Raw genomic sequence first — 22,787 nt, 5'->3', positions numbered from 1 at the left:
TTTTCTGTACTCTTGATACCTTTTAATATTCATCTCAAATATTATGTTGCAGTTTCCTCTTTGCATCACATGTTCCTCATTATTAATAGCTGTGGCCCAAACACACTACATTGCCATACTAGTCATTGCTTTAAAACAACTTAGACTGTATGTTTACTGTGTGGTTGGTGCTTATTTTGAGGTGGGGTTGGGTGGTGTATTTGAGCTTGCAGCCAAGGAGAAATCAACAGAGTTGACATAAATTGAATTATAGCTGTAGACTGTCAGGATCTACAGTGGATTTGTCGCTTTCCAAATTGCCGATTCTTGAAAGTTGTCAGTATAGTTTCTAGAAGAACTCGAAATAGGAAATGGTGACTTATTTCCTGATGTTCCTTTTTTGTTACATAGTAGTATGAATAAGAGTGATCATAACTTCATTAGTCCATGATAATCGCCTAAACGGCTAATTCAGTCAAATTTCCATTCTTGCTCATGAGGAGGATAATAGCACAAATGTGCACTTTGTTTGATCTTGGGTCCACCATGGATCTTAACCCTGTAAATGCAATAGGGTGATTTCACGAAAGGTCACTGGAGCGTAGATCCGCACCCACGTGACCGCAAATTTTAACTGGGGGACAAGCGTCACTTCCGGTACATGTTAGTGAATGGGAAAACACGCACTTTCACACCCGTTAAAACATCGAAAACGGCCCGTTTTTGAGCTGCAATTAACTGTGCCAGTCGGGGTGACCGTGAGGCACAGCTACCTAAATTTACAGTTTAAAAAAAAAGATAGAAACTAAGGTAAATTCAAGAGGGAGCTGAAGGTGCAAAAACGGCGGAAGTTGATAGCGGACATTTGCCGTGGAGATTTAAAGATCCAAAATATCGGGAATTATCGCGTTTGCTCGCTGCATTTCATCAAAAGTAAGGCGTTATTGACTTTTTATCTTTATTCATTTGTTAGATGAAAAGTATTAAACGTTAGAAATCCTTCAGTAAAATTGCAAAATCACCCATTGTTCTCAGGTGGGTTTTAACATGCAAAATGAAAACGCTTCTGAAGCTCCATTTACCATTTAAATAATCGTAAACTCTCAATGCGTTTGGAAATAAATTTTACTCAGATGCAAGCTAAGGAATGGGATAATTGTCAGCTGTTAGTTGGACAAAATCAGGAGATTTTATTATTTGCCAAAATATATTTCTCAATGCAGTGCCCACTGTGATTGCAAGGCAGGGCTTGGGGAAGTTTGTACTCACATTGCGACATAAATAAATAAGTAGTTTGGGTGATTGTGCAGGCTTTAAACAAGAAACATTGAGAAATATATTTTGGCAAATAATAAAATCTCCTGATTTTGTCCAACTAACAGCTGACAATTATCCCATTCCTTAGCTTGCATCTGAGTAAAATTTATTTCCAAACGCATTGAGAGTTTACGATTATTTAAATGGTAAATGGAGCTTCAGAAGCGTTTTCATTTTGCATGTTAAAACCCACCTGAGAACAATGGGTGATTTTGCAATTTTACTGAAGGATTTCTAACTTTTAATACTTTTCATCTAACAAATGAATAAAGATAAAAAGTCAATAATGCCTTACTTTTGATGAAATGCAGCGAGCAAACGCGATAATTCCCGATATTTTGGATCTTTAAATCTCCACGGCAAATGTCCGCTATCAACTTCCGCCGTTTTTGCACCATCAGCTCCCTCTTGAATTTACCTTAGTTTCTATCTTTTTTTTTTAACTGTAAATTTAGGTAGCTGTGCCTCACGGTCACCCCGACTGGTACAGTTAATTGCAGCTCAAAAACGGGCCGTTTTCGATGTTTTTAACGGGTGTGAAAGTGCGTGTTTTCCCATTCACTAACATGTACCGGAAGTGACGCATGTACTCCAGTTAAAATTTGCGGTCACGTGGGTGCGGATCTACGCTCCAGTGACCTTTCGTGAAATCATCCTATAGGTAGGTTAGAGTTCTGTTGTAAAGGATGGTTCTCCGTGATTTACGTATTTTCATCCAAATATATGTCACTAGTTGGACCTAAAAATAAACTTTATAAAAAAAAAAAAAGCAGATTCCAATCAGGAACAGTTTGCTCGATTGGTACCCTCTACAGATTAAATACGGGCCCATTTCCTGGAGCCCTGACTGCAAGGCTTGGTCCACAGGATGACTGCAATTTGCCAAACCATCTTTGAATGCATTTTCCAATGGAGCAACGCCTGTCAGCGTTCCAACCAAAGCAAACGCCCCATTGAAGTTGGTTATCAGCAGTCTGCTTTTGTAGGTTATGCTGGCTGGATGGCTGCTTCCTGTGCTGGAAATTCCCTTCTACTTTGGTGAATTTGGCCCAAATCCTGGAGCTCTGAAATCCCTATCCTGCAGTACTTTTTGTGGCCCCCGTGCTAAAAGCACAATTAAGGTGGAAGGCACTATTTCCTTTTTGGAGAGTATTTAATGCTAAACAATATACCTAGTCATGTTGGTTATTCCCACATTCCAGGTCTGAAGGTGGATAAGTCACCTGCACCAGATGGACCACACCAAAGGATTCTGAAAGGTAGCTTTGGAGATTGTGGAGGCATTAGTGGTTGTCTTTCAACAATCAATGGTCAGGAGTGGACCCAAAGGACTGGACAATTGCAAATGTTATTCCGCTGTTCAAGAATGGCGCAAAGCAAATGAGGAGAAACAATATAGGCCATTAAACCAACTACAGTGGTTGGTAAAATTTAGGCCATTGTTAAGGATGAGTTTTCTGAGTACTTAGAAACATGATAAAATAGTCCCAAGTCAACATAGTTTTGTGAAGGGGAGATTTTGCCTGACGAACCTGTTGGAATTCCTTGGAAGTAAATGGTAGGATTGACAAAGGAGTGTCATTGGATGTTGTTTACCTGGATTTCTAGAAAGCCTCTGATAAAGTACTGTACACGAGGCTAGTAAACAAGATGAGAGCCCAAGGTATCAGAGGGAAGATACTAGCATGGAGAGAAGGTTGGCTGAATGGCAGAAGGCAAAGAGTGGGAATAAAGAGGGCCTTTTCTGGTTAGCTGTCGGTGACAAGCAGTGTTCCACAGGGGTCGGTGTTGTGGCTGCTACTCTTCTCATTGTATATCAATGATTTGGATGAGGGAATTGAAGGCTTTGTGGCCAAGTTTGCGGTTGATATGAAAGTAGATGGAGGGGCAGGTAGAGCAGAAGAACAAGGGAGTCTGCAGAAGGTCTTGGGCAGAGTGGGAGAGTGAACAAAGAAGTTACAGATGGAATACAGTGTAGCAAGGTGTGAAGTCATGCATGCACTATGATGGTAGGGGGAAAAAGGCATAAATCATTTTATAAATAAGGAAGATGATTGAAAAATCAGAAGTGCAAACAGACTTGCGAGTGTTGGTGCAGGATCTCCAAAAGGTTAGTTTGCAAGTTAAATAAGTAATAAGAAAGACAAATGCAATGTTTGCATTTATTTTGGGAGGACTAGAACATAAAAACAGGGACGTAATGCTTTGGCTTTACAAGGCACTGGTCGGACAGCATTTGGAGTATTGTGAGCAGTTTTGGGCCCCATCTGAAGAAGAATGTGCTGGCATTGAAGAGGGTCCAGAGGAGGTTTATGCAAATGAACCTGTGGATGATTTGGGTTAACATATGGTGAGCATTTGATGGCTCTGGCCTGTACTTGTTGGACTTTAGAAGAATGAGGGGAGACCTCATTGAAACTTACTGAATAATTAAAGGCCTGGATAGAATGGATACGGAGAGGTTGTTTCCACTAGTGGGAGAGTCTACAGTGCCCTCCACATTGTTTGGGACAAAAATCCATCATTTATTTATTTGCCTCTGTACTCCACAATTTGAGACTTGTAATAGAAATAAAACTACATGTGGTTAAAGTGCACATTGTCAGATTTTAATAAAGGCCGTTTTTATACATTTTGGTTTCACCATGTAGATATTACAGCTGTGTTTATACATAGGCCCCCCATTTCAGTGCACCATAATGTTTGGGACACATGGACGATGTATAAACATTGCTGTAATTTGCGCTGAATACAGGTGAGTGCAATTTTATGGCAAACCTCTGATATCATGGTGAATACATTAGAACAGGGGTCGGCAACATAGAAAACATAGAAACATAGAAATTAGGTGCAGGAGTAGGCCATTCGGCCCTTCGAGCCTGCACCGCCATTCAATATGATCATGGCTGATCATCCAACTCAGTATCCCGTACCTGCCTTCTCTCCATACCCTCTGATCCCCTTAGCCACCAGGGCCACATCTAACTCCCTCTTAAATATAGCCAATGAACTGGCCTCGACTACCCTCTGTGGCAGGGAGTTCCAGAGATTCACCACTCTCTGTGTGAAAAAAGTTCTTCTCATCTCGGTTTTAAAGGATTTCCCCCTTATCCTTAAGCTGTGACCCCTTGTCCTGGACTTCCCCAACATCGGGAGCAATCTTCCTGCATCTAGCCTGTCCAACCCCTTAAGAATTTTGTAAGTTTCTATAAGATCCCCTCTCAATCTCCTAAATTCTAGAGAGTATAAACCAAGTCTATCCAGTCTTTACCAAGTCTATCCAGTCTGCGTAGGGGCCAGGACGCATGTCTGTGAGTGGATGGCGGGCCACATCTATCACGTGTACACATGGATGGCAGGCATTAAATCATGTGTTCACATAGATCCCCCTCCTTCGAGGATGCCACCGGAGCACTGGCCCCTAGTTACGGGCGCTCATGAACATGGCATACTGATGGACCATTGCCTTGGCTGTGTCCTGAAGGCGGTGGCTCAAATACTCACACTTGCATTCACTCGTCCACGGCCTGTTGATAACCCCGATCCCGACAGTGAAGCCCAGACACAGAAGGTGCGCGGCTGTTCCAACGGCTTTGCGCAGGATGCGGTACAGCCAGAACTCGGTGCTTGGCGGCTCTGCCATTGCGGCCACCAGCGCAGGCTTCCTTGCGTCACCGCACCTGGGTGCCGCGGCCTCCGTCCCGGGAGGTACCGGAGATGAAGGAAGTCTGCGGGCCGGATGATTACTTGAAGAACAAAAATACGCCTGAGGGCTGGATAATTTTGAGTTAAGGGCCGCATTCGGCCCGGGGGGCGTAGGTTGCCGTCCCCAGCATTAGAAGCAGTAATATATTATATTACCTGATTCTCACTTCTGGCTGCAGAATTGTGGAATGCTTGTAAATCACTTAAACTGTCAAGTTAGTTGATGAATTTTTAACCACTCATTGCAATAATGTTAGGCGTTTGGGAGCTTTTTCCCTGTTGCTTTTACTAGCTCTGTCGGTCCCATCACCCTCTTCTTGTCAACCTGCAATTTGAATATATGCACAGAAACAGATATTGCGTCATTTTCAAAATTGAAATTCATACACCATTTGAGCTGTTTCCCATATTTCATCGTCTGATCTATGAGCGCAACTCGCATTCCTTTATGTGCTTGTCCTTCACACCCACACACTTAAATGTATTCACAATTCAACCACTCCCTGTGGTATTAAGTTTCAGTTCTCCCTGTTTTGAGGATAAAGCTATTTGTCCTGAATTTCCTGTTGAATTTTGTGGGTAACTTTCTTTGTATGTGTCTTGTTATGTAATTTCCCACAAGTGGAAACATTTTCTACATCTCCAACGATTCATAATTTTGATGACCTTGATTAGCTCATCCTTCACTCTCCTCTAATGGTTCATCCTTTACTGATGTATGCCCTTGCATTTTTGCACGTAATCCAGTGTAGTTGATCTATCTGTAATGTGGAACCCAGCAAGAGAAAGTGGTTCTTCAAGAGTGGCCTAATCGGGGTTCAATGTGGGACAAGTATAACTTAACTATTTGTCTGCAGCATTTGGTGTTCTCCATCTTGCCTCCTTTATATCAGCAAGACCATACAAAGACCAGGCCACCGTTTTACCGCTTGTGCTCTGTCCGCCAAAGCCAGCTGGTCTCCCAGTTGCTAACTAGTTCAACTCTCCTCCCCATCTCAATTCGACCTTCCTATCCTGGGCCACCTCCACTGCCAGAGTGAGGCCACATACAAACTAGAAGAACAGAAACTCACATCCCCCTTTAACACCCCCCCCCATCCCCCTCTCTATTTTCTGTTCCTCACCAGCCAACCTGCTCCATTCCCCACCTCTGTATGCTCATCTCCCATCCATGTCCCATATTCCTCTCTTTTCCTCCCCCATGGAGGTGCGTTTCCAATATTTCTTTCACTCCCCCCCCTCCCCCCCAATATATTGTCGGGTAATTTCGCAAAACCAAAAGGCTAGTCTTTTAGAAATTATCTCCGAAATGATTAAAAATAGTGGCTATCTGCCTTAATTTCCTCTGAGGAGGTTTGTTATGCCTGTAAGGTGATTTCCTATCTCTTGCTTTCCATTGCAACATGTCAATTCTAAATATTCAATACAATGTGTTGGCAATTGAAATTTGTAACATTGCAATATTTGAATGATTTAAGATGGGTTAAAATGCAGGATTTAAAACAACAAAACCTTTACTCAGATATCCAAGCTGTGCTTAATAGTAGTTAATTGATTTGACTTCCAAGGTGCACTGTGGGTTTTCAAGATACTTTCATTTTGACCCATTGTCTGACTTCACAATGTTCGACCATGGGAGGCCATTTAGTCCATGACGGCATCTAATTCCAATGCTGTCTGATTGAATATTAATGATATTTGGAGCCTGAATGGCAAATTACTTTGTGTAAGAAGGAACTGCAGATGCTGCTTTAAACCGAAGATAGACACAGAAGGCTGGAGTAACTCGGGGGGGGGGGGGGGGGGAAACGACAGGCAGCATCTCTAGAGAGAAAGAATGGGTGATGTTTCGGGTCGAGACCCTTCTTCAGACTGGTGACGTGACAAATTACCTTGTCTTTCAAAGAAGAGTCTAATTTAATAGTCCCAGTGCACAGAAATAAGCCCTCTGATCTATTGCCCGTTATGTTTTTTTAATTTATTCTCTCCATGTCTCCATCTCCAGAATGTTAGTGGCCTATCAACACAATGTTGTTCTACCTTTAACACAATGTTCTGATAATTAAGCAAGGTAACTGTCCAATCTGAAATGTTGTGGACAGCTTGTTTCTCCTACGCCTCCACAATCCTCACTCCCGTTAACCCCAATCGCTTCTCGTGCAGTTCATTCAACTTGTGTTTATAAGATTTTATGTTTACTTTCAGGAAAAGTAGATGCTGAACATGTCATCAATAAAAAGATACAACTGAAGCTGAAGGCTGAGGTAAGGCTTTGAAACAATATATGTGGTTGTAGCCTGGTTGGACCAGGACAAATTGTTGGTGATATTTATATCTTGAAACTTGAATCATCCCCACATTGACACCATTGATGCTGATTGGGATGTGCACCCCACCTCGTTTCTTGAAATTGATCACCAGTTCCTTCATTTTGCCGATATTGAGGGAGTTGTCTTTACACCTTGCTACGAAACCCCTTCTCTGCAGAGATGCTGTCTGTCCTGCTGAGTTACTCCAGCTTTTTGTGTCTCTCTACCCTTATTTCCTCCCTATACTCCATCTTGCGATTGCTAATCTGGCCAGCCAGCAGCAGTTCTTTGTGTTTAAGTTTTTTCAGAGATTTGATAACTGTTCAAGATCATCTTCAATACATGGTATACAGTGTTTGACCCACTAGTCTTCTTATCGAGTCCACATCACAAGATTAGATATTGTTCAGCCAGAGCTGAACACACGTCTCGGCATTTTCATTTGTAGGCAGTAAGATCGGCTGCTGTGCATTGGTTTTCCAGCTGAGGGCATTTCAGCAGGTGTTCCACTTTTTGTGGTTCAATACCACATTCGCAGGTGGCATCGTTGGAGTTTTATCCCCACTTGTTTAGAGACACCTTGGCTCTGCCAACACCAGTTCTCAATCAATTGAGGCATTTCCATCTGGCCTAACTTGCGTCTGCCATTACTTGCTCACTTGCCGTTAGTCCTAGTATCACACACTAGTGATAAAAATGGATTGGGACACAACAAAATTATAAACTATAGCTAATTGCGGCTCACTATCAGCATCTTGATCTAACGTCAAGGCAACAGAGAACTGTAGACTAAAGTTGGTAGAAAGCAGGAATTGTGCAGCATCAGCGTATTACGTTTGCACTGACCATCAAAGGCCGTAATCCTATTCATCTTTGTGCACATTACTCCCTCCTTGATTCTCCTGCCATTTACCAACACAAGGGAGAACTTATAGTGGCCAATTAACCTACTGCCCGGCATGGCTTTGTGCTGTGCGAACCCAAGAGAAATCCACGTGGTTACAGCGAGGGAATGCAAATCCTCAATAGCACAAGATCAGGATTGAATCTAGGTCTCTGGAGCTGAGCACTAACTACTGAGCCATCGTATCATCCTTCAGCATCTCCTGATGCCAAAATAAACTCTGCATTTATATCCAATATCCTTAATTAATTGTCTTCGTTGGCTGATTATGGTGCGAAAATATCAGTTTCAGGAATTTTGCATCAATCTCTGGGATCTGGATTTATTGTGGTTCTTTAATTGTAATGTAACTGCATCAATAATGTGGATCAAATGACAGTGTTCTGATGGCTCTTGTTAATATTAAATGCCTTTGCTATTTTCACCCTCAGAAATATTCAGGTGTCTTTGATGCTGTGGGATAATAGATATTAACCTTGGTTTCTCTGGCAAGAATAGTTTATTTTTTGACTTGGCCTATTAGCATAAATCACTCGGATGTCATTGATGGTTGTTGAGGGGAAACGTAAGAGTCATGCAGAAACAAATCCTACAGCCCAACACCACCATGCTGACCAAGTTCCATTTGCTCACATTTTAATCCTTATCTTTCTAAACCATTCCTAAAATAGTCAACGTTAATGATCGAAGTATCGAAAGTTGTGAGAGACATGAATGAATGATACTTTAGATAAGGTAGAAAATCAGAACTTTTTTTCCCCAGAGTGGAAATGTCAAACCTTTAGGGGGCAAAGCTTTAAGGGCACGTTGTTTATACAGAGAGTGGTGGGTGCCTGGAAAGTGTTGCCATGGGTGGTGATAGAGGCAGATACTAAAGAGGCATTTAAGAGGCTGTTGGATAGGCACGTGGATATACAGGGGATGGAGGGAGATGGTGCAGGCAGAGGGAATGAATTTAACTCGGCATCTTGTGGGTCACAGAGCCTGTTCCTGTGCTGTACATACATCTGCGTTCTATGATTACACAGAAATTGTTCATTTAGCTAACCAGATCTATGTTGGTGTTTATGTTTAACATAAAACGTCTTTCATCTTGGCTTGTTGTTGTTTCCTTGCATTTGTTTGTCTATCATTAGCATGATTTTCCTTAAATCATCTTTGATTTTCACTGCAATTATTATATTCTGCCAAAGTATCTCCAGAATCCCCTTCTGTGAATGCACAGCTAATGAATGAATTGTAGAGCACGGAAAGGGGCCTTTTTAACCATTGATACTAATGGTCTAAGCTAATCTGATTTTCCTGCATTGCCCATATCCATCTCTGGATTTATTGTGCAAGTATCTGTCCCAATGCCCTTTGAACATTGTAATTGTATCTGCTTCCTTCACCTCGTTTAGTAGCTCATTCCAGATATTCGTTACTTTCCGTGTGGAGAAAACCAACTCCTCTGACATCTTTTTAAATTTCTTCTTTCACATTAAATTTGTGCCCTTTTGTTAGAGATTCCATGCACTGGGACCGCAGAACCAAAGGACACTTCTATGCTACCTGTGTCCCTCATAAATTTGTAAACCTCTAAGGTCAACCCTCTGTTTCCTACATCACCGTGAGAATAAGCTCAGTTTGTCAATCTATCCTTGTAACTGCAGCCCCCTACTCCAGGCAACATCCTGGTGACTCCTTTCTGCACTCTATTGCGACTACATGCTTTCTGTAATGTGGCATCCAGAATTGTACACCATGTGCAGTCCAACCAACGTTTTGCACAACTGTGGCGTGACATTGTAACTCTTCTACAAAATGCCTTGGCCTATTATGGCAAGCACACTAAATGCCCTTTTCACTCCTCTGTCCACCAGTGTCAGCATCTTTTAGAGCTCTGGACTAGTCTGTACATCAATGTACCCAAGATCCCTGCCATTTCTGATGCCCTATTCAAATTTAATCACCCCAATTGCATTGTTAAATTTATCTGGATTAAATGACTCCTGATACTGTTCTTACTGATCTATGATTTACCTATTTTCTATGTTTCTATGATTTGATGTGTCCCTGGATAACTTTTGCGATCTACAACTCCTCCAGTTTTCATGTTGTTCAATGCTCATGTTACACCTTCTTTTGCTCTCAGCCCAAATTTTAACGCTATTCAGGTTTCCTCTGCATTTCTTTTGACTGGAGTCGGGGAACTGAAGGCTGATGGAAAGCATCAATAATCTAAGTTGGCTTTTCGGTGTTGGGAGGGAGATGGGGAAGTATTCACATCTTTTCACCTATGGAATAAAGATACACTAGAATATTTTATTAAAATATACTTTCTGTTTGATGGTGAAGAAATGGAAGTTTCAGAGTGCTACAAACTGCTGGAGTAACTCAGCGGGTAGGCAGCATCTGTGGAGAGAAGGAATGGGTGACATTTTGGGTCGAGACCCTTCAGACTGATGTCAGGAAAGAGGGAGATATATAGATAAGGAAGTGTTAGGTGTGAAAACAGGACAAAGGGATGGAGTTAAGGCAAATGCAGAGTAGATTGTTATCTGGGAGACGTAACAACAAAGTAAACCGAGATAAAATGTACTTGGAGACAGTCAGACTGGTCAGAGAAGTGGGAAGGTCAGAGTTCTAAATGTGTGCTCCATTGTGACTTGTAGGGAAACTGGAAGGTGTACACTGAAGCGGTGATTAAATGTCTCTGTTCTGGAATGGCACACCAGCTTTCCAGCAGCAATGACTCCTATGAATATCTGTGCCATCAATGATCTGTGTCGATAACTGGGACTACAGTATTGTTGGTTTTATGGGCTGACAAATGGCAAATTAATTTAACCTTTGGAATTTGATTCCTGCATCTTTCTCCAATGCATTTTTTCAAATTCTTTCTTTTAAGCTACTTGTCCGTGCTAACTGCTTCATTTTGTTTTCTGCCATGATGAAAGGCATTAACAGATTGTCAGAACTGACAAGAATTCTTTGCAGACATTGGCATCAAAAGTTTTGAATGATGCCAATCTGTTTAATATGCAGGATGAAAAGTACAGATCTATTTTGATCTTAATGATATCAAACTAGAAACAATTGTTTGTATTTATTGCATTGGTTTCTGGCTTCAAGACAGTGTAATAATCCTTGTCATGCTGTACTTTAATTCTTACACTGTCAATGTTGTCAACTGAAAGCATTGCTGATTTTAAAATAAAATTCTGCCTTTCGCATGAGGATAAAATGAATGTTAGAGGGAAGTGGAGGCTTGGGTAGGAAAGAGATGCTGAATAGTTGATGTTCAAAGTGAATTAGTTACAGATTTATTGGATTGGTTTCTGGGAATGTGGGGTTGGTTGGGAAGTTTTTCTACTCCAGGGATTTGGGAATAGTGATAGATGAATGAAGGATTACTAAAATAAAGAGTGGGAATAAACCAGCTATGTAACCAATTAGTTAGTAGTGGAAAAGTCAAGAGGGGCTATTGTCAAGGGCTAAGCTAATTCTCACAGATAATGAGGAGCATCTGATGCAAGTTTGTCCATGCTGTGCGAATAATCTATCTGAATTTCTTGATTGAGCAACAAGCTTAATCAAGGTGCTTTGGCAAGGGGATAACTTGTTTCATAAATCTTAAACAATCATTTTCTTGAGGACTTCAGATGATTTGTATCCTTGAGAGAAATTTGACCTTGTCATGTGGTCCATTTCAACCCAAAATGTCATTTGTCCATTCCCTCCACAGACACTGCCTGACCTGCTGAGTTTCTTCAGCACCTTGTTTTGCTCAAGATTCCAGCATTGACAGATCAGAATCATCGTAATGTTCCATCAAACTTCCATACTCTTAGCATCAAATTTGACTTGAACAACAAAGTTTGTTGATTGTTGGCAATGGTTTGGAGTTTCTGTTGAATAATAACTTTATTTATAATAACTTTATTTATAAAGCACTTTAAACAACTGCAGTTGCCACAAAGTGCTGTACATGAGAACTCATGAACAAAAAGCTATTACAAACAATTAAAAACCATTAAAAACCGTAAAACGAAGGACTATAAAAAACACACTAAAAATTAAAAGACATTAAAAGCACTAAAAACAGGAGCAATGCCTCAGCCAGTGTCGAAAGCCAAAGAATAAAAATGTGTTTTTAGGGAGGATTTGAAGATGGACAGTGAGGGGGCCTGTCTGATGTGCAGCGGCAAGGTGTTCCAGAGTGCCGGAGCAGCAACAGAAAAGGCTCTATCCCCTCTGAGCTTCCGCATAGACCTTGGTACCTCAAGGAGCAGCTGATCAGCTGACCTGAGGCACCAGGCAGGAGCATATAGGTGGAGCAGCTCAGAGAGGTAAGGCGGGGCGAGCCCATTCAACGATTTAAAAACAAATAAAATAATTTTGAAATGAACTCGAAAGTGCACTGGGAGCCAGTGAAGGGAGGCCAAAATTGGCGTAATGTGCTCCCTCTTTCGAGTTCCGGTCAAAAGGCGAGCGGCAGCATTTTGAACAAGCTGGAGACGAGCCAATGAAGCTCGTGCGACTCCCGAGTAGAGTGCGTTACAGTAATCCAGCCTAGATGTAATAAAGGCATGGATTACTGTTTCAAAATGCTCCCGCTCGAGAATGGGCTTCACCTTTGCCAGCTTCCTTAGGTGAAAGAAGCTGCACTTAACCACCGCGCCTATTTGTTTATCTAGTTTAAAATCACCGTCCATCCTAAAACCCAGGTTCAAAACAGACAATGCCAGTGGACCCAAGTCAACAAAGGGAGGTTCACGGCAGCCATTGGGGCCAAACAAAATCACCTCTGTCTTCTCTTCATTAAGTCCCAGAAAGTTTAAGGCCATCCAGGACTTAATGTCCTCATGACAAGACAGAAGTGATTTTAGAGAATAGTCATCTTCTTTCCTGAGTGGCATATATAACTGGCTATCATCTGCATAAAAGTGAAAGGAGATGCCATGCCTTCTTAAAATTGAGCCCAGAGGAAGTAGGTATAAAGAGAAGAGCAGGGGCCCTAAAATTGAGCCCTGTGGAACCCCATATACCAAGGGAGTGGAGGAGGATTCAAAGCCAGCAAGGCTTACACGCATGGTTCTGTCTGCCAGATAGGACCTGAACCATCCCAGGGCACTGCCACAAATGCCCACTTGGTGCTGTAATCGGGAAATTAAAATTCCATGGTCCACTGTATCGAAGGCGGCAGATAGGTCCAGCAAGACAAGAACCACATAATTACCAGAGTCGTTTGCCAGGAAGATGTCGTTGAAGACCCTTAGCAGAGCCGACTCTGTGCTATGCATAGCCTTGAATCCAGACTGGTAAACCTCCCGAATATTGTGCTCATCCAGGAAGAGTTTCAGCTGAGCATAAACTACTTTCTCCATGATCTTAGAGATAAAAGGCAACTTGGAGATCGGCCTAAAATTGGCCAGATCAGAAGGGAACTAATGTTGTAATCACACGTGCTCCAATCCAACAGGAAGTGTGCAGAGTTCAGTTTCTATATGACACTGTTTCCCCTGACAGATGAGGTTTGCAGTCTGAAAGCAGGAATAAATGGAGTCGGAGAAAATCAGCTGCCAAAAAATCACCAGCTAAAATGGATGAAAAGCTCAACTATATCTTGTCCATTATTTATTCTCCACTTCAGGGGAAGTCTGTTTTGAGGATTAAATTAGCTTTAATGTGGAAAATGCTCAGAGTACTTGGGTGGCACTTACTAAAATTGATGTGTTGGATCAGTGATCTAGTATCAGAATTAATTCCAATGACCCTCTGCCCGTACTTGAAAACTGTAGAAAATGTTAGAAATTCTTTGGCTTGGCTTCCTCAGACTTCACTTTTAAAAATGGCCAAGCCTATGAAACCAATCCCAGAGCCACTGAGTGTTTTGCTTCCTTGAATAGAAACACCTTTTGTCTCAACTTTTTTTTTTTTTTTCAATGCTTGTGCCTTGTGACATGAGCATGACTTGATCACATGCTCGGAACTGATTTTCCTGTTTGTACAACTCCCTGCCAGACTGCTGTGATTTTACTGTTGAGCACGGTCCCAGCTTTTCTGGTTTCCTTCATTAGCTGGATATTGTTAGCTTACTATTAGACTTGCAACATGCAGTTCGTGCACGTTGATTTGGTGAACATTACGTAACAGAAGTTTTCAAACACTCCTTTGATGCATACCCACTTTAAAATTCGAGGAACAGCTCTGAATTTCTTTCCTTCATTTTCAGGCAGCAACAATCTTCTCATTTAGTTGTAAAACAAAATAAAGCTGAAAACTTTTTTTTGATTTCAACACATTATGTACTCCTGTACACATCGTCATCCTTGTTGTCACCAAAATAATCTCTATTTCATTGAATCATCAAATCCTTTAGTCCTGGGATTAAGTGAATCATTTTTTGGTCATCACCCATCCCTTTTATTATTTCTGTGTACAACTGACCTTCCTTTTTCCTGGATGTCGGGTAGATTAATCAAAAGCAATGGTTACTTTACAGCACGTGACTTACTGGCCTCCTCTGAATAATGCTCTATTCCAGCTGTCTAAAACGCAGTTACTGTTTGGTGTCTCAGCTGAAACTGCACTCCCCAACTACTGAACCGGGGTATTATTCTGGGTTTAGTTTAGTGATACAGAGTGGAAACAGGCCCTTCAGCCCACCGGGGCCGTGCTGACCAGCGATCGTCGTTGGTCCTACAACACTATCCTACACCCACTAGGCCAATTTTTACATTTACCAAGTCAATTAACCTACAAACCTGTATGCCTTTGGAGTGTGGGAGGAAACCGAAGATCTCGGAGGGGAGAACGTACAAACTCCGTACAGACAGCACCCGTAGCCTGGATCGAACCCGGGTGTCTGGCGCTGCTTTCGCTGTAAGGCAGGAACTCTACCGCTGCGCCGCCGTAAACCAGAGTTGTAAATTAACTGTAATTTGCATTGTTCTAACTCCGATATTTTTGTTGCTGACTATCACGATCAGTGAATTACACCTCTGTGGAAAGAATCATCTTGCAATTCGATTGTGGAATGCTAAAAGGAAACTCTGCTCGATGTTATTTTGGGTTTTACAATTCAAACCTGAATCACCTTGTTGCAGGGATAGAGGTTTTCAGGTTGTTTCCTATTTTCAGTAGTTGACTTTTCTACTGATCACTTGATTAACCTTGCAATGAAGATCCATAATATCATTATTTCACAAGGCCTGTGAACCACAACGAATGGAACTATTCACAAATTACAGCAGCATTTCCCCCAAAAGTAGTCATTTCACCAGTCAAATGTGCAAATGAAGGATGGGTATAGATTTGTGCTCCAACAAGGAGTAGTGTAATCAAGTGGTGTGATTGGAGGGAAATGATCTGATTGTCCCCGTTTATCTTCGGCAATAGTATTAGTAAATGAACCTCAAATTGCAAATTATTTGCTACGCGACCATACTGGCCAGAAATGTGTGCAATTTGTGTGATTGTATTCAAAGTGGTTCAATATAGACTGTTTTGTTCAATTTGCAATAATTTTATGTCATAACTTCTATGTTATTTACCCTAGCAAATGAAAAATGACTTATTGAGGCAGATTGATTATCATTTCAACCATTTTGTGGACAATTTGATTGATGAGTCAACCACCTTGGACTCCTCTATCCCTCCTTTCATATCTGCTTCTACAACTAAAGAACATGCTGTCGTGGCTAACAGGTAAGGAATGACAGTATAACTTAATGTATTGATATTGAACTTTCTTTTTCAACGGTATTGGGGATTATTGTTACCGCCTGGGTGCTGATTTTAAAAATTCTAGAAACCAGAATCAAAATATGTTTACTTGGAAACCCTGGAGAAAAGGTGTGATGAAAAATAGCAATTAATTTGTGATGAAATGTGAATTTACTTTCTGTGTTTTTTGCTTTCTGTTTAATAATCCAGCTTCTCATTGCACTAGTTCTTAATATTCTTTGCTGTCAGGATAACCAAATACTTTTTTGGAACATATTTTTGATTGGCTGGATGACATGATGTGCAATTGAGCTTTAATTACTGCCAACTGATCTGTTTACAGACAGGCAAGGGCACCCCCGGAAAAGGGAAAACACTTCATGCCTCGTCGATCGCTGCTTGAGTGAGTATGAGTTTTATAATGTGGTTCTTTCAGCTGTTGAGGTTGGAAGGATTGATAAAAGCAGAGATGCCAAGTCTTAATAAAGCTGGATTGAGAGTTGTAATTTTGGTTGTTTAGATATGGGCTTTCTTGCACTTTTGACATTGTTTTGAATTCCTGAGAATTGTGTAATTATAATATTTTTCGAGCTGATTACTCATTGTGTTTTATCAGTGTAAGTGTAATAAACCTCCTGTTCAGCCATATTTCTCTTGCTTTCCCATAGTGAACTCTTCCAAGTGAATCACATCCGGACTATTTATCACATGTTCATCGCTTTACTCATTCTGTTCATATTCAGTACCTTGGTGATGGACTTCATTGATGAAGGAAGGTAAGAATCTAGGAGGACGTAGTACAGAAAATACATATTTTAAAAATGTAGATTATGTATTTCTAAATACTTGTCTAAATAAAAATAACTGAAATTAAAATGCTGAAGGGCACTAGAGTCTAATACCTCTAGAATATTTTGAAGATTGCAAGCAATGCCATTATTAATCACTGAATTAGTAGAAGTTGAAGATTGAATTGAGGGGACACCACTAGCAATATAAGCCAAGTCTATTTTTCAGCATGCATTTTCTACCTGAATATTTGCTTCATACTTTAACTGGATACCAGAAGGCGATGCCAGTTAGCTTGGTATCTGTAGACTTTTTGCTTCTGGCTTCTTAAATTGGAAGCTGTGCCTGGCATTGGTATACTGAGTAGCCTATTGTATGTAGTCAGCATTGAATGCAGCCTGCAACGGTGCCATCAGAATTTTGTAATAACATGCAGACAAGCCGTTGAAGGGGCATCAGCTGAGAAGTTTGTTTGTGGCAACCTCCCCCCTGCCAGGAAGCGAGCGGGTAAGATCATCCCTGACCCCTCACCCTGGCCAAAAGCTCTTTGAATCACTTCATCCAGTCTTTGTCCAGACTGTCAAAGCCGCCACAGCCAGACATAAAAACAGCTTTTTTTTCCACGAGCAGTAGCTCAACTCAACAACCAAAAGCCTGTAGCCTCCTTTTGCTCTGGTATTTTATTTCATTCTCCACATGATCAAATTATAATGTTTTGTTCTTAATTGTTTGCTGTATATCATGTTGCTACTTGCGAGCAAAGCACCAAGACAAATTCCTTGTATGTATAGATACTTGGCTAATAACATTTATTCATTTCAATTCAACTCTAGTTTCTATTCATTGTAAGAATACAAATGTGACTAACAAAGCTAACCCTGGTTGTGCTTGAAAATTGTGGTAAGCTTCTTGAACTGCATCACCAGTAAGCAATCTGAAGGGTGGCACGTTCGTGTTGCTGCCTCACTTAGTGGACCGAAGGGCCTATTTCCACACTGTATCTCTAAACTAAAGCTATATTGTATAGGGACATCTAATATGCTGATCTTTGTTTTCTGACGTGTTATTATTTTTTCTTGTTTTGCAGGCTGGTCCTGGACTTTGATTTATTAGTTTATGCCTTTGGGAGATTCCCAATTGTCATTTCCACATGGCTTTGTATGTTTCTGTCTACACTTCTCGTTCCATATGGCTTATTTCTCCAGTGGGCATCAGGGTACCAGGCGACAAAGCACAGGGTTCTGAGGACATTGTTCTTCGGTGCATTGTTTGTGTTGTTTCAGACACTTGGCCTGTGGGCTGCGCCGCTCTATACTGTCATCCATTTTCATCTACCTCCTGCTTCCCGCTTCATTGTTATCTTGGAACAGGTAGGTGATCTTTGGGTCTTCTAAAATGATCGTTTATCTCAATAACATATTTTGTGTTTTAATTCAGATTAAAGGGGCTCTCTCCTGGAACTTGTACTTTTCCCAAAAGCATGGCCATTTGGTCGTCTTCTGATCAATGGAATGTGGATCCAGCAACATTGGTATCCATATGTCTCAATGTTACGGGCATGAAGTCCATGTGGGAGAAAGATTTAATTACATGTAAAATATATGAATTAGGCTTCCAACAACTAATCTTAGAAAAAATTGGGAAGGCTGTTGGTCAGTTGGCATTGATGACAATCTGGAGAGACATTGGGGTAGGAATTGTCCATCCACTCAGGGTCATTCTTGTAAATATATGCTCCATTAATTAGAGATATTGTAATGATGGTTGCCATCAGAAATACCTCAAGCTAGCTTGACATGGCTGTTAACTGCTAAGCAGCTGCATTTGCCATATTGCAAATTCCATTATCTACTCCAACTATATGTGTAGTAATTAAACAGCAGCAGTACGATTTGATTAATTCAGAACTTCTCCCTATTCATTTCAAAAAAAGGTCAAATTCTTTGCCATTTTTCCCAATAACCAAAGAATGTGGCACAATTTGGGCCTTCACTCATGTACGTCCTACATTGCAGCAAGAACAACTGATTAAATCTCACAATTCCTGCTGTACGTTAATTAATTCCATATCCCTTAACTACTTCTGGGGTATTAATTTTTAAAAAGCATGCAACACCATGCATAAGCTCAAAATACCTTTGTGTGAAGAAGGGTCCTGACTAAAACATCACCGATTCACGTCCTCCAGAGATGCTACCTGAACCGCTGAGTTACTTCGGCACTTTTGAATTTGCAGTTCCTTGTGTCTCTGCTTTTGATGCAAGAACAAACCTAATCCCAGGGTTGCTTACCAGAAGAATACATTTCAGAAGTGAAGATAGTATATTAACTTTGCATTGTCCCATGGTGGTGCGAGTACTTATGGTGGACATAACAAAATGAGAATTAAACCAGAGAAGGTAGGAAAAAACCCCAAAGATGATTGGTTTACTCTACTCTAAAAGTAAAAGCACAACATGATCAAGTTTTTTAAAGTTCTATATGGTTTTATAGGATACGTATCGGTGGGAGAGATTTAACTAGCTGGGAAGAGCAAACCAAAGATCTCAAAATAAAATGGTGGTCAAGAAATAAAAATGGGGTATTTCAGAGGAAAGTACACTCGTCTTATGCAAATGAGGAACTCGCTACCTGCCACAAGATACGATATGAAGTTTTTAAAAAAGTGGATGCATTTTGAGGGGTGGTTTCTTCAGTTTGAAGAAGAAAATGGACAGCTATGGTAATGCATTACTTGACCTTCCATCCACCTCATTGGAGACCTTTTGAATTATTTTTATTGTTCTTTATCGTGCACTAAATGTTGTACCCTTTTATCCTTTATCTGAACACTGTGGATGGCGATTATAGTCACGTGACAACAATAATCTAAACTAAGATAGGTTGAGGCTTGTGTGATTTGGAAAATATATTTCTGTCAGATTCTATGCAGATCTGCTTTTACTTACTGAAGTTTTGTGAGATTTTTAAAACACGAAATAGAATGAACTATAGTTACTCCAGAATAGACCTTTCCTATCCAAGACAGATTATAAGTACATTAGAGGACATTTTGTTTTATTCCAAATGAAATCAAGTTTGCCACAAAGTAATGCAATGGAATTTACCACTATATTCCACAGCAAATACAAGATCATCGCACTAACCAAAAGAATGTGTAGCTATGAGGCTGGATTTTCACAAAGCTATTTTGATGGCCTAATACCTTTTAAAGGAGTGCAAAAGAAATAGGAAGGAAAACTGTTTTCTCCCCCCTCCCCCTCTCCAACACATCACTTTCCCTTATTTCCCCTTTTCCATGCACCATTTCTTTGGAACTAATAACTGTTCACTTATTTTTCCACACAAGAATTGCCCAAAACACTATTTCCTGGAATTCCTGGTACCTGCTTTGCATTATTGATGATCTGCAGAGAAAGTGGCACAGATTTATTCACTGCCTCTTCCAACTTGACCACAAGGTGGCAAGTGCCACAAGTTTATACAAAGAGTGCACTTGAATCGGTAACGCCCACTCTGAAGTCTGAGTTCTAATTATGAATGGTTGATGTTCCTCATTTGCATTCCATGAACACCTGTGAATGTATCTTGGATAAGATGAGTCGAGCTGGATGGTATTGCTCGTATAGCAATCTTCGACCTGTTTACACAATATCTCCCAAGTCAGAATGTGTGGTTAGCCGATATGGATTGAATATTAAATAATCTCACGTTTTCTTTTGTCCTATCTCGATGTGATGATACCAGTTAACTTCCCAGATTGTTGTCTTCTGAAGAGTCACAATGCAAAATGTTGGTGAAACATTCCCCCTTCAGGCACTGCCTGACCGAGTCCCTCCCAGCATTTGTAGTTTCTTGCCCCCACAATGCCTCCTTTGTTGAGTATTGGTAAAATGGACATTATTGGCCCTCTGTAAGTTTGGGTGATGACAAAATCACCTGCATTTATAGATTTAGTGGCTGGACCAGTTAAGGCTCTCTGATTTGCTTCCCTGAAGGTTGTGTAAACTAACAATCTTTTTCGTTTCATGGGTGTCATCGTTTAATTCATTGATTTGAGCTCTTGTCCATGATGTGCTTTCAGCATTCTCTGTGATGCTTTTGTCACTTATCCATTTGTTGCCAATTGCATCTTTGCTATCCTTGCAGACTAGGATAGAAAAAAAATACATGTACCACCTCAATCAAAATTAACTTTACTCCACATTATTGGAGATTGAAATCAGATTGCACATTTGGGACGGCAAATCCAAAATGTTTCAGGTCTCTTGCAATGCTGCTATATGATCTGGGTGGAGATTTGTGGTTGTTAATGTTCAGTTTTGATTTTATTAGGTCCGCCTGATGATGAAAGCACATTCCTTCATACGGGAGAATTTCAGCACAGTTGCAGTGAACAGAGAGAAAAATGGTGAATGTGAATATTTGGTCATGCTTTTTGGTATTTATTTGACTTGAGCTAACAACCCAGGGTGGAAAATAGCAAAACCTTGAGTTAATCACTGAAGTGATTTACAGGGTGAATTGCACCCTGTAATATTTTGTGCTATAACTTGTGTTTAGCCCCGTCTGCCCCCTTGTTCGATACTGGGGAATACATATCTGATCCCAAATCTTAACCTAATAGTAGCACAAATTTAATTCCCACTGGATATGCAATTTATTTTCCTCCCACCTCCCTCACTCTGGGAAGTTCTTGTCCGCTGCTTGATGCATTTTGCCAACAATCCACAATGCTAGTTAAATTTAAAAGTAGAACAATTCTAGCGCTTTACAAAAATAAATAAATAAATAAATAAAAGTTTTGACTTTTTCTACATATTAAACCAATATAATTAAGGGGTCCTGCCGGGGTATTGTTCTTTCCATTGATAGAGCATTTCTCCAAGAACACTTAAAGATTTTGTAGCAGAACTGGGCAAGCAATGCTGCAAGGGCAAAGATTTGTCACTAATAGTTAAGCCTGAATGACAATTACTGTTTTGTACTGTGTTTCCATGCACACAGTAGTCGTCACAAGTCAAGTCATCTTGGCAAACATGTAATAAACGTTTGTAAACCCTCGTTGTAATGGACCATCGGAAGTAGGGTGGGGGGATGGTGGAGGAGAATGGTGGCCAGGGTGATGGGAGGTGGTAGAGGAGAGGGGGGTGAGGAGAGGCCGAGTGGACAAAGCATTGGTCAACAGAAAGAAGTGGTAGCTGGTGATTGGGGAGGGAGCCCTGTAGTGATCGCAAGTCCTGTAGCTGGCATCGGCCTGAAGAAAGCAGTGTCTCCAGGGGTTACATTGTGAGCCACAACAACAGCCGCGTCAACCGGACCGTGCGGTGGGTGAAGAAAGGCTCGATGATGCACCTCGTGAGCCAGGGTGAAGTCGGCAGGTCCGTCCACTATAACCAAAATCCTTTTTAAAGGCGTCCGTTACAACGAGGGTTCACTGTATATCTAATACCTTTGAACTGAATGTTTTTTTTAAAATTGCGAAAGCTCTGGTGCAATAGTTTCCTGCATCTGCAGTTCTTTGTTCCAAGTCATGTGCAGTTTGGAGAGAATAAAACTTAAAATAGCTGACGTTAAGTGTGTGCAACAGTTTCGCCAATGGAGAAGAGATATATGTACTGCATCCATTACTTTCACTTCACTTTGGGACTTTCTCATAGTCATTTGCATCTGTACTTCATATCATTACATGAGGAAGCTCTGAGCTCTCGGTTAATTCCTCATTGTTGTAGGCCTAATCTAATTAGCATCTGATTCTGCAAGAGCAGCAATAATGCTATGTACTTTAATAATATATTTCTTGTTCTGTTTGATATTTACCTCACTGCGGTTAAGATAACATAACATAACAAGAGTAATAATATAACAAGAGGATTTCAGTATAGGAGTAAAGAGGTTCTTCTGCAGTTGTATAGGGCTCTGGTGAGACCACTTCTGGAGTATTGTGTACAGTTTTGGTCTCCTAATTTGAGGAAGGACATCCTTGTGATTGAAGCAGTACAGCGTAGGTTCACGAGGTTGATCCCTGGGATGGCGGGACTGTCATATGAGGAAAGATTGAATGGACTAGGCTT

At 40.9% G+C, this 22,787-nt stretch overlaps 1 protein-coding gene across 3 annotated transcripts in view; it reads left to right on the top strand.

Annotated features, from left to right (window-relative positions):
* soat1 (sterol O-acyltransferase 1) overlaps positions 1 to 22,787 on the top strand; it is a 42,305-nt gene that overhangs the window by 7,993 nt on the left and 11,525 nt on the right. For all 3 annotated transcript variants that reach the window (XM_033028146.1, XM_033028144.1, XM_033028145.1), the window contains exons 3-8: positions 7,207 to 7,265; positions 15,758 to 15,906; positions 16,268 to 16,327; positions 16,593 to 16,700; positions 17,801 to 18,083; positions 21,049 to 21,124. In XM_033028146.1, the coding sequence (XP_032884037.1) occupies positions 7,207 to 7,265; positions 15,758 to 15,906; positions 16,268 to 16,327; positions 16,593 to 16,700; positions 17,801 to 18,083; positions 21,049 to 21,124 (735 nt within the window). The remainder of the gene's footprint in view (positions 1 to 7,206; positions 7,266 to 15,757; positions 15,907 to 16,267; positions 16,328 to 16,592; positions 16,701 to 17,800; positions 18,084 to 21,048; positions 21,125 to 22,787) is intronic.

Source organism: Amblyraja radiata, chromosome 10, assembly GCF_010909765.2.
Source record: "Amblyraja radiata isolate CabotCenter1 chromosome 10, sAmbRad1.1.pri, whole genome shotgun sequence".
In the NCBI taxonomy this organism is placed as follows: Eukaryota; Metazoa; Chordata; class Chondrichthyes; order Rajiformes; family Rajidae; genus Amblyraja; species Amblyraja radiata.
The sequence above is the reverse complement of the archived record's forward strand: the minus strand, read 5'-3'. Positions and strand labels throughout refer to the sequence as shown.